The 15,518-nt window shown below is 41.6% G+C and overlaps 1 protein-coding gene across 1 annotated transcript; it reads left to right on the forward strand.

Annotated features, from left to right (window-relative positions):
* The first annotated feature begins 479 nt into the window (after window positions 1-479).
* Window positions 480-15,510, forward strand: htra4 (HtrA serine peptidase 4). Its single transcript, XM_035786083.2, has 10 exons — window positions 480-1,259; window positions 7,813-7,912; window positions 8,159-8,363; window positions 9,698-9,787; window positions 9,942-10,046; window positions 10,339-10,371; window positions 12,214-12,328; window positions 12,497-12,554; window positions 12,840-12,935; window positions 14,794-15,510. Exons 1-10 carry the CDS (start codon window positions 839-841, stop codon window positions 14,957-14,959), a joined length of 1,389 nt encoding a protein of 462 aa, XP_035641976.1. The 5' UTR covers window positions 480-838; the 3' UTR covers window positions 14,960-15,510.
* The last annotated feature ends 8 nt before the right edge of the window (window positions 15,511-15,518 follow it).

Consider the following 15,518-nt stretch of genomic DNA (forward strand, 5'->3'; position numbering starts at 1 on the left):
CAAATGGGTTTGTGGTCACACCAGATATTGACTGGTTTTCTTATCCACATCCCTACTTTCTTTTTTAAGGTATCTGTAACCAACAGATGCATATCTCTATTCCCAGTCATGTGAAATCCATAGATTAGGGCCTAATGAATTTATTTCAATTGACTGTAACTCAGTAAAATCTTTGAAATCGTTGCATGTTGCGTTTTTATATTTTTGTTCAGTGTAATTTGAGTGTTCCGTATTTACTATGTTACATCTAATCAATGTAATGTAACCTAACATCAAGTAACATACACAAAACTAAATAGGCCAGGCAGATATTATGCAGACATGTTTAACCAACCCACTGAAATTGTAATTTATAAATCCTCAAAATGATCACAAAAAAGTAGGTTTATGCTGTCATATGTCATCAAGTGAGTTACAGTGATGTGAGTGTTGTTGATCATTCACACAGGAGACAGCTGTACTGAAAACTGAAAGGGTGCTCCTTCCTTGTGGGTCTCTTCAAATCCTCTACATAAAGTCACACAGCTGCATTCCGGAGAGTTCACTTGGGGGACTTAAAGGACTAAGCAAGAGTGGAGCTCAAAATCAGACTGCTGCTACTGGAAACATAGTTACAAGACATTTACACTTAGACTAAACTGCAAACTAGACCAAGCAGAAGCGGTGGATTCTGAATGCACATTTTGCACATGCATTTTCTTTTCAAATAAGGCATAATTTAGACTTAAAAAATAGGAGGTGATATAGACAGGTATAGGCAAAACGGGCAGGAGGACTTGAACTTGTTCATTGTTGGTTACGAATTGAATTTACAAGAGTTATCAGCTTTTTTTGGAACATGATCAAATTTGTGGTTTGCATTGTCTTCGCCTCTGTGGTTCATGCGCGGTTACTTCGCAAGAGACAAACTCCGTGTCCGGAAGTCTGTGATGGCTCCCGCTGTCCTGTCGCACCTGAATCACGGTGTTACTACGGTGTAGTGAAGGACAGCTGCGGATGCTGCACAGTATGCGCGTCTGGAGAAGGTGACATTTGCGGGGAGCGCGGTATTGGCCTTTGTGGCGAGGGGATGACATGCGAATATCCAGCGGGAAAGCGCAGAGTTCGCGGTTCATGCGTTTGCACCCTTGCCGAGCCGGTGTGCGGAAGTGATGGAAGGACTTACCCCAGTATGTGCCGTTTGAGAGCCGAGAACAAAAGAGCAGAACTCAGTATAAATCCCCCGGTCATCTTGATTCAGAAAGGCCACTGTGATTCTGGTGAGTATCCTAGTGGTGGTTGAGGGCCAAAGGAAGAAAAGTTTCATAGCCTACATTTATTCATCTCCAGTCAACCATGCAAAGTAGCCTATTGTTATCAAGACACTAGTTTGTGTTTATGTATTTTCTCTATGCATTTTCTTCGTTGAATAACTGGATTGTACAATCCTAATGGTTGAATAACTGGATTGTACAATCCTAATTGTTGAATAACTGGATTGTACAATCCTAATGGTTGAATAACTGGATTGTACAATCCTAATTGTTGAATAACTGGATTGTACAATCCTAATTGTTGAATAACTGGATTGTACAATCCTAATTGTTGAATAACTGGATTGTACAATCCTAATTGTTGAATAACTGGATTGTACAATCCTAATTGTTGAATAACTGGATTGTACAATCCTAATTGTTGAACAACTGGATTGTACAATCCTAATTGTTGAACAACTGGATTGTACAATCCTAATTGTTGAACAACTGGATTGTACAATCCTAATTGTTGAATAAATAGATTATACAGTCCTAATTGTTGAATAACTGGATTGTACAGTCCTAACTACTTGTCAAGTTGACCCAACATGGGTATTTGTGCTCTACTGCAATGTGTAAACCAGGCTGCATGTAGGGATTGTAATGAACCTATTAAGTAGGAAGGCTAAACTGCTGCTTCTCTCTAAGGTCAAGCCATCATCTTATTTTACAGCCGACTGAAGAATGCTTCACCTTTCATTCTCTCTCTGATCCAATTATGTAAGGGAAAACTTGATTAAATTGTTTTCTCCAAATAGAGAAAAAACACCCTGGCCAGAGCCTTGGCAGAAGTACAACATTACTTCCAACCAAGCCCACCAATAAAACATTATTTCATTGAATAAAGGATCGACAGATCAACTTTATTTGATAAAGGTTGGTCCTGTTAGCATGCCATTCGACGCTAAAATGCAAAGTGCGTTAGGGTAGATGTTGTTTAGATCAGACAAACCCTGTTTTTTTCTTTCCTCATCTAGCATGGATCCTGAGCATATTCAATGTATTTTTTTCATAGGCCTACATGTTATGTTGGTCCATCCCAAATGGCACCTTATTCCCTATATAGTGCACTACTTTTGACCAGAGCCCTATGGGAACAATATAGGGAATACGGAAGCATTCAGGATGTAGGCTATTACTTTCTAGCACGGTTTGAGATGGTGAATTGTACACAGTCATAGTAGTCAAAGAGAGCGGGAGTGAATGATCTGGTATTGGGCCTCCGTACTTGCTCCATGATCAAGCTGTTGATATCTTGATGGATCTGAGATGATAACAAATGCCAGTTTACAGTCTGCTGTTCCATGTTGTGCCAGCCAGAAAGTGGTTAACATGGTAATGGTTTCATTATTATTGACAAAACTGTTGTTATGCCTAAATGGAAATGTGTCCATTGCAACACAATCTAGGCCTATTACTTATAGCAAGTGGTTACTTATTGTTGCAATACACACAGTAGAATGTGTATGGAGAAAATAAGAAATTCATCATGCATTAGATCCCCTCCTGGTTTCTAAGAAAAGCAGGTGTGCAAACCACATGGCTTCCAATTACTGTGTGCTTTGGAGGGTGTCACATAATGTTTAACGGACTGGCACAAGAATGAGGTGATTGGACTGAGTAATCACCTGAATGAGAAGCAGCCTATAAAAGGCTTGGAGCATGTGGAGGGGTTAAGAGAGCAATCGTAGAGAGAACAGTACTTCAGATTTCACTGCATGACAGGATTCCTCCACATGGGAGCCAAAGTTGTGTACAAAACAGAGCTGTGTCGACTACCTTTGCAGCAACATTCAACACTTTACTGAGTTACTGAGCCTGTATTAATAAAGTGTGTCCGAGTAGTGATGAGAGTGCAGATCTAGGATCAGTCTTGCCTTTTAGATCACAATCAATAAAAATTACATTGACGGGGGGACCTGATCCTTGATCAACATTCCTACTCTAAGAAACTTGATACATACGGCCTCAGATGTACACTACAGGCAAGAAAGGTGTTAACACATTGTTTCATCACCTCTCTTTAGCATGTCTTAGTAATAACAGCAGCCTGAATAAGTAGCCACGCTGAATGTTTTGACAGCTTTTTCTTTGCTCATTGTATAAAATCTGTAGGCGGTGTGTTATTTATGCTTTATGTCTCGGTGGGTTTGTTACAGAGATTCTAGTTGATTCGTAGCCTAACATACAGGAGTATAACAGTCTAATATGGCTACAAATATAGGTCTGGGGCCTTGCGATATGGTTTTATCACGATACTTAAGTGCCGATACAGTATGTATTGCGATTCTCACGATTCTTTATGTATCGATAATGTGATATTATAGCGATTCGATGTTCCAAACATATTGCTCACCATGTCTGCTGCAGAGGGACAAGAGTGAGCCTGGAGAAAACTAGTTTTGATCAGTCATAGAAATAAAAGTGTTGAAAACAAATTGTCTCCATGTTTAAAAAGATGGAGTACAAGCTATGAAATACAAATACTGGAGTTTTGGTGCAGGTACAGCCAATTAGTGCAAAAAAATTATATTGCGATAGTCAAATACGATTGATTTTTGATAATATAGATTTTATTTCTTCCCCATCACTACTGACACAACACAGTGATGGAAGGCACGTTCACCAAAGTTATTCTGGTATAGTTAATTAATTGAATCACCATTTTAAATAGAATTATATCTCAAAATGAGATATAAATCAGAGGGTGAATCGGCAAGACAAAATATTTAAGTGCCTTTGAACGGGGTATGGTACTAGGTGCCAGGCACACCGGTTTGACAAACGCTCAACAGTTTCCAGCGTGTATCAAGAATTTACCACCACCCAAAAGACATCCAGCCAACTTGACATAACTATGGGAAGCATTGGAGTTAACATGGGCCAGCATCCTTGTGGAACGCTTTAAGCACCATGCCCCAACGAATTGAGGCTGTTCTGGAGGATGCAACTCAATATTAGTAAGGTGTTCCTAATGTTTGGTATACTCACTGTATAGGGAATAGGGTACCATGTTGGACACAACCTCAGTCTCCCAAAGGGCCCATGCTTCTGACAGCACCAGGAGAATGCACCCAGTTCGGATAATCATCTTATGTAGAAAGTGTTAAACATTTGAATATGTTTGTAAAATGGCATAGATTTTAAAGAGTGCACTAGTAGTTTACGAGAAGTTGTATTTGGGGGCGGGGGGGTGAAGGCAAAAAATATTCGGTGTCCTGCCAAGGATATGTCTTGGCAAAAGGAGTACCTTTGTTTGCCATGCTTAAATTTGCATTCAAAGAAGTTTCCGCAGAGATTAGTTCATTGTGCTGCTATGCAAATATCAATCTCACAACCGTGTGTCTGAATGCATTAAGGATAAGGTGTGGTGCACAGGAGCTTTAGGGAAAGTACATGTGACAAACTTGTGTGTGAGAGCAACGTGCCGTAGCCTACATGAGAAGAAATGCCCTATAAATGGGAAGAGGAGATACTGCAGGGGAATAGTTTTTTGGGGGGAGGGTCAAAGATTTCAAGTTCGCCTGAAGTAAGAGAGTCATAAATAACCTTTAAGTAGAAGAGGAAAGCTAGGTGCTCCACCTCCTGCCAGCCAATCAGGTGGGCTTACAGGCTGGGTGTTCGCTGCATTCAGACCTTGATTTGCCTTGTGGGCAAACAAGGCCATGAGCTCAGCAGGCACAAGCTTGCTGATATCAATTTGGTCCCTGGAAACCAACCTGACAAGCTATCCAAGCAAACAGGTAGTAGAATAGGAGCCGAAGGCTCAATGGGTCTCTAGCATAGCTGCGGAAAGTAAGGGTGCTGAGGGCGCTGCAGCACCCCCTGATAAATCTAAAAAATTTATAATACAAATAGAAAAAATAGCCGTCAGCAGCACAGGGAGATCAAATTCTGTCGGCACGTTTTGCATATAAGATACAGTGGCTTGCGAAAGTATTCACCCCCCTTGGTATTTTTCCTATTTTGATGCCTTACAACCTGGAATTAAGATAAAAAAAATTGGGGGGGTTGTATTATTTGATTTACACAACATGCCTACCACTATGAAGATGCAAAATGTTTTTTCTTGTGAAACAAACAAGAAATAATACAAATATACTGAAAACTTGAGCATGCATAACTATTCACCCCCGACCCAAAAGTCAATACTTTGTAAGGCCTCCTTTTGCAGCAATTACAGCTGCAAGTCTCTTGGGGTATGTCTCTATAAGCTTGGCACATCTAGCCACTGGGATTTTTGCCCATTCTTCAAGGCAAAACTGCTGCAGCTCCTTCAAGTTCTATGGGTTCCGCTGGTGTACATCAATCTTTAAGTCATACCACAAATTCTCAATTGGATTGAGGTCTGGGCTTTGACTAGGCCATTACAAGACATTTAAATGTTTCCCAATAAACCATTTGAGTGTTGCTTTAGTAGTATGCTTAGGGTCATTGTCCTGCCAGAAGGTGAACCTCCGTCCCAGTCTCAAATCTCTGGAAGACTGAAACAGGTTTCCCTCAAGAATTTCCCTGTATTTAGCTCCATCCATAATTCTTACAATTCTGACCAGTTTCCAAGTCCTTGCTGATGAAAAACACCCCCGCAGCACGATGCTGCCACCACCATGCTTCACTGCAGGGATGAGGTTCTCGGGGTGATGAGAGGTGTTGAGTTTGCGCCGGACATAGCGTTTTCCTTGATGGCCAAAAAGCTACATTTTAGTCTCATCTGACCAGAGTACCTTCTTCCACATGTTTGCGGATTCTCCCACATGCCTTTTGGCGAACACCAAATGTGTTTGCTTATTTTTTTCTTTCAGCAATTGCTTTTTTTCTGGCCATTCTTCCATAAAGCCCAGCTCTGTGGAATGTACGGCTTAAAGTGGTCCTATGGACAGATAATCCCATCTCCGCTGTGGAGCTTTGCAGCTCCTTCTGGGTTATCTTTCATCTCTTTGTGGCCTCTCTGATTAATGCCCTCCTTACCTGGTCTGTGAATTTTGTTGGGCGGCCCTTTCTTGGCAGGTTTGTTGTGGTGACATATTCTTTCCATTTTCTAATAATGGATTTAATGATGCTCCATGGGATGTTCAAGGTTTCAGATATTTTTTTATAACCTAACCCTGATCTGTAATTCTCCACAACTTTGTCCCTGACCTGTTTGGAGAGCTCATTGGTCTTCATGGTGCCGCTTGCTTGGTGGTGCCCCTTGCTTACTGGTGTTGCAGACTCTGGGGCTTTTCAGAACGGGTGTATACTGTATATACTGAGGTCATGTGAAGATATATTAACTTCTGACTTCAACTGTACTAGGCACAATTGATCTCACACACCCAATTAGGAGACTTGAAATTGAAGCAGCGAATTCGCAGTGTGTGTGAATAATGCAACAAAGATGTGATTTTAATACAATGTCTCTGTTTCCAAATAATCTGCGGGACAACAACTGGGGGCGGCAGCGTAGCCTAGTGGTTAGAGCGTTGGACTAGTAACCGGAAGGTTGCGAGTTCAAACCCCCGCTGACAAGGTACAAATCTGTCGTTCTGCCCCTGAACAGGCAGTTAACCCACTGTTCCCAGGCCGTCATTGAAAATAAGAATATGTTCTTAACTGACTTGCCTGGTTAAATAAAGGTAAAAAAAATAAAAATAAAAATTTAACTTAAATATTTTTATCCCAAAGTTGTCTGTCGGACGGACCGCTCCCAACCACAACATGAAAAATGCAGACTGTGCTGCAATGATCTCTGTCAGGACCCGCAGGTCCTGTGGGCAATTCCCTACTGATCTAAGTTCCTTCAACTGTAATGAAAACATTTAAAAATGCCGAGATATGCTACTACTTGCCTTAAGTGCTTCCCTGTATCATACATGTGTGACTGTTTGAGGTTGTGGACAGGTGTATTTTATACTGATAACAAGTTCAAACAGGTGCCATTAATACAGGTAACGAGTGGAGGACAGAGGAGCCTCTTAAAGAAGAAGTTACAGGTCTGTGAGAGCCATAAATCTTGCTTGTTTGTAGATGACCAAATACTTATTTTCCACCATAATTTGCAAATAAATTCATAAAAAGTCCTACAATGTGATTTTCTGGGGTTTTTTTCTTTCATTTTGTCTGTCATGGTTGAAGTGTACCTATGATGAAAATTACAGGCCTCTCTCATCTTTTTAAGTGGGAGAACTTGCACAATTGGTGGCTGACTAAATACTTTTTTGCCCCACTGTATTTGTCATTGTGTTCATAAGGAGACCATGCACCAAACCCAAAGCTCAGAATTTGTATACCCATATCAGGCTCAGAGAAGGCTTAAATTCTACCACTTTGTCCTCCCACTATTCTTTAACTGCTGTAAAAAGTATGACAGATGTTATGCTTTTTATATTTAAAAAAAATGCATATACTAGTATCCCAATAAATATGAAAATGTTTACAGCTCATGAACAACATATGAAACCTACCTCCAATATATGCATGAACTTTGTTTCACATGAATAAACCTTCCTTTCTGTATTTCTGTCTTTTGTCCCCTCAGGTTCCCTGGACCCAGGAAGTATCCGCTTCAAATTCAACTTCATTGCTGATGTGGTGGATAAGATAGCCCCTGCTGTGGTGCACCTAGAGCTTTTCAAGAGGTAGTAGCCGCAAGTACAGTATTGGAGCCCTTTAATCTTTCAGTCAGTAATGTGCCTCTCTCCCAATGCGTTCTGCAGTAACATATTGAAATAGGCGTCTAACAGAGTTGTGACCAATACTTCATTTTCAAGATCTGCATTTTGTTGACTAGGTGTTTTTGGCAAACCCTTCATTGGAACTGATTCCATTATATTTTGGTATGACGATGAAAGCAACCTGATTGGTTGTTGTGTCTTTTCACTCAGGTTGGCATTTTCAAATCAGGAAGTCCCCGTCTCTAGTGGTTCGGGGTTCATCGTGTCAGAGGACGGCTGGATTGTCACCAACGCCCACGTTCTCACCAACAAGCAGATAATCAAAGTGGAGATGAAGAACGGTGTCAAATTCGATGCCTCCGTCAAGGACGTGGACACAAAGCTAGACATTGCACTCATCAAAATTGAGTCAGATGTGAGTGCTCTTCCTTTTCCTCCTCCCTAAAATGAGGCTGTTCCAAGGGCCTTCTCTCATTCCACAGGTCCTTAAACAAAATGTTGCTTGGTGTTTTCCACTGGCCGACTGGGTTGTCATCAGTGACTAACATAAAAGGCGACCGAGGGCCTTTCGCCTGACCAAAATTGGATTGCACTCCTTGACATGGTCAATTTGTCGCCAAGTTTCCTCTAGGGGCTATTGTTCTGGTCTTACAAATTCACAGCTTCAGCCCTTTTTTTCTTCCAGTATTCGCTAGTGGTGCTGTTACTAAAACATTTGTCACCGCAACGACAGGAGCTTGGGTAAACAGCTACTTTGTGTGGCATTATGGGATCCCTGGCCAAAGCACAGTCCACTAAAACCCAATCTAGGCCAGGGCCAAACCATACAGGCAATACAACTGATCATTTTGACTCAGCTTACCACTACACAATATACTTCAGAAGACTAGAAACTTCTGTGGAGACTACAAACGCAGTAGAAATGGATTAGGTAGAATGAGTTGTGATGGTAGACAGTAAGCGTCATTGGCTGCAACAGACCCCAAAAGTTGCCTACAAAGGGTGGCTGTGATGGAACAAGGCTTTAGGCCCTAGAGGGTCTGGCAATGGAAATAAACTGTAATCGTCAGATTCCAGCAATACAAATACTTCAACCCACGACAAGAAAAGGCATGCGGATACACGCTTAGGCTGGGCGTGAAGGTTAGAGTGAGAGTGCCTTGTTGGCTTTACTGATGATTCAGTGCCATAGGGTCTTCTGTTGATAGGGACAATGTATAACAGAGCAGTTGGAAAGCCTCTCTCCCTTTTGGGGGGGGTGATTTGTCTTCCCTTACTGCATATACAGTATCAGGAAGCAGCTCTGATGACTCAATGAACAGGGCTAGCAATGTGTCAGTCAGTAAGCCCACAGTTGCATTTACAACACAGTCCATCTCTACAATGGCAGACCTGGGATTCAAACCCACGCCTTATTGACACAGCATACTCCAGAAGCACCATCAATACTACTGTCCCAGAAAAGCTAACTAGCTTCCTGTTCAGGGGGTGTACTTTACATCAAACTGCCTCAAGCTTCAGAAACAGGTTCCTGCTCTATGGGCCGTTCTGGCTCGGACACAGCTTAAAGAAAAGCCCAAACATATCTGGGTTCCAGGACAGTACTACAGGTCTCAGGAAGGTAGTAGTGATGCTAACTCACTTTCTTCACATAATTAAATAGAACACTAGAATGAACATTGATATCCCAGCAACATGAAGCAGTGGATCTGTGATTTATATGATCTCTATGTTTGCCTTGTTCTGTAGAGTCCACTGCCGGTGCTTCTGCTGGGCCACTCGTCTGACCTTCGGCCGGGGGAGTTTGTGGTGGCAGTGGGCAGTCCCTTCTCCCTGCAGGTAAAGGGAGGGAACATGCTCAATTGTTATCCTCTTGCGTAAACACATGAAAGGATGATTGGAACCACAAATAGATCACAACAAACATGAAAAAGGCCAGGGCTCACTTGGATATTAGTTTTGAAGCTTTGTTGGAATTTTCTTCCCCCTGCAGAACACGGTCACCACAGGCATCATCAGCACGGCCCATAGGAATGGCCTGGAGCTGGGACTCAAAGACTCTGACATGGAGTACATCCAGACGGACGCCATCATCAACGTGAGTCATCGACTGTGACTCAAATGGCACCCGATTCCCTGTTTAGTGCACTACTTTTGACCAGAGCCCTGCATGTTCAAAAGTAGTTCACCATATAGGGAATAGGGTGCCATTTAGGATGCAAACGTGAAGCAGCAGTATTTTGAGAATGTTTTTTACTGCATGTGCATCACTTTACATATCATTACATACTGTATGTGTCCATCTTCTCTTCTTGTCTCTGTTTTGGATGAAACATTGCACTGCAATACAATTGTCATTACCTTTTGTTTATTGCTCTGTTCTTTTATAGTATGGCAACTCAGGGGGACCACTTGTTAACTTGGTAAGGGGATTTACTACTTGATATTGTATTTGAGAGGATTGTAATATGTAAATCAGCACATTTGAAATGCAGGCAGGCTATGTATCTTTCTTTTTTTTCTTTTTTAGGAAAGATTCATAATTCTGTTTTCTATATGTGGCTTACTGCTCAAGGTCCCCATTCTGTTTTCTATATGTGGCTTACTGCTCAAGGTCCCCATTCTGTTTTACTGTGACATCTGTTGTTTTAAAATCCGCCACAGGAAACATTCTTTATCTGCAGACTCCTGTAATAGTGATGACTTATGTCTGCCTATTGATCTGAAAGCAGAAGAATTCTCCTAGAGTCGCCCTTGACGAAGCCTTTCTTCACCCGCTATATCATTTTTTTCCATCTCAGTCCTTGTGGTGTATAACATAAGGCTTTTGCACAACATTGCATTGGTGCAGTGCAATTACATAAAACATAATTGTGCACGCATCCACAATTACATAGGATATATCAAAGCAGTGGCCTCAAACTTTATGTTGTAAAAAATATTGTTTTACTTTCAAATACACCAAAAGGATACACATCTCATTCTGTTCCTTCACTCAGTGAGAATTACCATGCTTAGCATCACACATGGAAACAAAAGAACATTCTTGGAACCACAGGAATGAACAGAACATTACACAACGTTGACTGACATGTCCAAAGGAACTTTCTTTAATGAAAGTACATATTCCATGGATGTACAGTACCAGTCGAAAGTTTGGACACACCTACTTATTTAAGGGTTTTTCGTTATTTTTACTATTTTCTACATGGTAGAATAATAGTGAAGACATCAAAACTATTAATAACACATTTGGAATCTGAAATAAGTTTTAAACAAATCAAAATAGGTTTTAGATTTGAGATTCTTCAAAGTAGCCAGCCTTTGCCTTGATGACAGCTTTGCACACTCTTGGCATTCTCTCAACCAGCTCCATGAGGAATGCTTTTCCAACGTCTTGAAGGAGTTCCCACATATGCTGAGCACTTGTTGGCTGATTTTCCTTCACTCTGTGGCTCAACTCATCCCAAACCATCTCAATTGGATTGAAGTCGGTAGTGATTGTGGAGGCCAGTCATCTGATGCAGCACTCCATCACTCTCCTTGGTCAAATAGCCCTTACACAGCCTGGAGGTGTGTTGGGTCATTATCCTGTTGAAAAACAAACGATAGTCCCACTAAGTGCAAACCAGATGGGATGGCGTATTGCTGCAGAATGCTGTAGTAGCCATGCTGGTTAAGGATAAATGTGCCCTTATATTCTAAATAAACCATTGACAGTGTCACCAGCAAAGCACGCCCACACCATCACACCTCCTCCTCCATGCTTCACGGTGGGAACCACACATGGAGATGTAATATGGACTTGGTATTTTACAAAATAGGGCTATATTCTGTATACCACTTCTACCTTGTCACAACACAACTGATTAGCACAAACGCATTAAGGGAAAAAAATCCCCAAATTAACTTTTAACAAGGCATTGAAATGCATTCCAGGTGACTGGTTGAGATAATGCCAAGAGTGTGCAAAGCTGTCATCAAGGCAAAGGGTGGCTACTTGGAAGAATCTCAAATATAACATATTTTGATTTGTTTAAAGCTTTTGGTTACTACATGATTCCATATGTGTTATTTCATAGTTTTGATTCCTTTACTATTATTCTACAATGTAGAAAATAGTCAAAATAAAGAAAAAACCTTGAATGAGTAGGTGTGTCCAAACTTTTGACTGGTACTGTATATCAAATGCATATTGTCATATTTTAATGCTACAGTTCTGTTTATATTCATCATTTGTTATGTTCAATTTGACTTGTTTCCAGGATGGGGATGTCATTGGCATAAATACTCTGAAGGTCACAGCAGGAATATCCTTTGCAATTCCTGCTGACAGAATACGGCAATTCCTTGCGGATTCCTACGACAGACAAATCAAGGGTTTGTATGACTAATTCTTCACTACCGATTTCACTAATATACCCCATGATTTACATGACATTTTTATTTGACTAGTCAAGTCAGTTAAGATCAAATTCTTATTTGGCTCATTTCTATACAATAATTTGGTATTCTATAACCGTTCTTATTTTACTGCATTGTTATCAGGAAAGACACTGCCAAAAAAGAAATACATGGGTGTCCGGATGCTTCAACTCTCAACTCAGTGAGTAAAGATCTGCTTTTGGTCAAAAGGGATCACTTTTCCAGGGCCAGGTAAAAAGTAGTGTACTATATAGGGAATAGGGTGCCATTGGGGATGCAGGCCTTGCCATTATTACTGGCAGGTTTACTATGCACCATAAATGCTGATCCCGATTAAGCCACAATCTATATTAAGGCTACGGTCAAATTGTTGCCTTTCTCAAAATTTTGCTGGCTAAAATCTTGTGTGTGACCATTTCCAAGTCTTGCCATACTGTGTGTAATATCCTCCGTTTCCTCCTCCCAGTTTGATCCGAGATCTGAGGGAGCGGGAGAGCAGCTTCCCAGATGTGAGCTCAGGAGTGTACATTTATGAAGTGATCCCAGGAACAGCTGCCTCCAGGTAAGACTATGAGTGTGCATCCCAAATTGCACCCTATCCTTATAAAGTGCACTACTTTTTATCAGAGTCCTATGGGTCCTGGTCAAAAGTAGTGCACTACAGTAAAGCTTAAATGACTATCCCAGACATTTGCTTCTAATCACTTAACACAACCGGTGCATATTAGAGACGCGGATCTATTTCCTGAACACACAAAGCTTTTGCTTATTGTGACCAGTATAAACATTAGAATAACAAATCCATCGCAGATCAGACTTGTAAAGACTAGGCTGCCAATCACACACCCCCGATTTTGTGCTTTAGCACCATTCTCTCGCACACCTCGTATCCCCCGTAGTTAAGCCGACCATGTCAAACCCGACTGCTGTCTCATCCATTTTTTTACCTTTATTTAACTAGGCAAGTCAGTTAATGAACAAATTCTTATTTTCAATGACGGCCTCGGAACAGTGGGTTTTGTACCTTGTCAGCTCGGGGATTTGAACTTGCAGCCTTCCGGTTACTAGTCCAACGCTCTAACCACTAGGCTACCCTGCCGCCCCATGGCAATGATATTGCTCTCCTTTATCTTATTTTGCACAATCTTTACGGTACTCACTGAAGTTCACTCGTAAACAATTCATTTAGACCCTGCGTTTATTTGCTGAAATGTGTGCCGATGCCAGACAGGGGACAGGCGGCTATTTTAGGACACACTCCGAGTCAAGTTTAGACTTCTTCTCATTATTGGCATATGGTGGGAACACCCACAGAAGGCCTGATAATGGGACAATACCGCCATTACTATGTTATTCACAGATGATAGTTTTATGTATTTGAGTGGTATAGACCTAAATCTGACAATTACCTGTTACATTGCGCTTTTTGAATAGGAACGTTATTCAATTCATAATACCAAAGCAGTTTTAATGGGATATAAGAAGGATACAGTAGCACTACTCAATATTAAAAGGTTTTGGACAACCTGAAACAAGTCTGTATGATTTGTGCTGTGCAGTAGGATACTTGTCTGTTTCCCCATTAGGTTTTGGTCAAATGGTTTAGCAGACAGTGCTGTGCACAAAGGGGTTTGGAGGCATCAGGATATTTTCAAAGGAACGGAATGCCAGGCCTGTGGTTATCAAGGCTATTAGACTAGACTCTGGTCCAGATCTCTACTACACTGCAGCCAGCAGTCACCCACAGGCAGGCTTCTGATTACGTCCTCTTCCTGGCCATGCCCCAAATGGTACCCTATACCCTTCGTAGTGCACTACTTTTGAACAGAGCCCTATTACTTTCAACCACATCCCCTCTTACCCCATGCAAAAAAAGCTAGAACAGTTAGGAGCTCAAATCTGTCTCAATAGCTCTGTGTGCTATGTAGTCGTTGCAGGTAATAGCAGGAAGTAGCCCCCACAGCTATGGAACACAAACATGCATGCAGCAGCCCTCTCAAACAAATGCTTCTGAATCTGAATGCCAATCAAAATGGCTAATAGATGTTAGGTCCAATAATAAACCAGCCTGGCAAAACACTACAAAACTATAGTGAATGATACTGATAGGACTATTTTCTGTTGGATTTGAATCCACCGGCATCTCTCTCAGATCAAGACACAGCATCTGCAACTTAGTCTAAAGGTCAATGCTTGTTCCTTTAGGGTATAAGATGAGAAGTCGGAGAAAGGTTGAGTTTCGTATAACAGCGAGGGTGCGTGAGCCTGAGTGCCAGTATTTGTGCTATCATGCCAAGTCCGTGTCACGCCAAACATTGGCTTGACGGCAATCAACGGAGTGGTTAAGAGCACAAACAGATCTGGGAGCAGGCTAGGTGTGTGTAGTGTTAATTGTTTTCTAATGCATGTTCCCCATGCAGTGCTGGCATGATTAACCATGATGTTATAATCAGCATCAACGGTCAACCCATCCAGACCACAGACGAGGTGAGTGACGCTGTCCAGTCAGGCAGTCCGCTGTCCGTGGTAGTGCGGCGAGCTAACGAAGACGTCATGATTAACGTTGTCCCTGAGGAAATCGACTGAGTGGCTGCCTGCCTCGCTCCACTCATTGTGTCCCCCATACACACACACACACACGGAGGTTTTGACACAACAGTTGTGATACAACTGTGATCCAAGTTTGTCTGCACCAAAATGTTTACACAACCATTGTGCCATGTTTCCATGCCGATTGTGTTATTTTTGTATATAGATTATTATTTTTTTTAACTCTGTTGTATCACAACGGTTGTGCCAAATGCATTGTACGTCGGTTGTTTATGGTGCCTGTGTGTCACAAGTGAATGTGGTTCATGCCATACATGCACGTGTTAGCGCTGACGTACTCCCATAGCAATATACGTAGTTACAATATGCAACATTGTGGTGATGGGAGTCCCTTATGAACTGTGCCGCACCCATTTCTCTGCCAGAACTATAGAATCCAATGTACTTAGGAGACATTCAGCTCCAGGCTGTATAGGCAGTTCTAAGAGACATGGTTTGTGTTTTTTTAAGTCATGATATGTACAATGTGTTACTTCTGGAAGTAGCAAATATGACATTTGTGGACACTTAATAAAGTCTTTATAGTGCTTGGCTC

The sequence above is a fragment of the Oncorhynchus keta genome, chromosome 14 (genome assembly GCF_023373465.1).
Source record: "Oncorhynchus keta strain PuntledgeMale-10-30-2019 chromosome 14, Oket_V2, whole genome shotgun sequence".
NCBI lineage: Eukaryota > Metazoa > Chordata > Actinopteri > Salmoniformes > Salmonidae > Oncorhynchus > Oncorhynchus keta.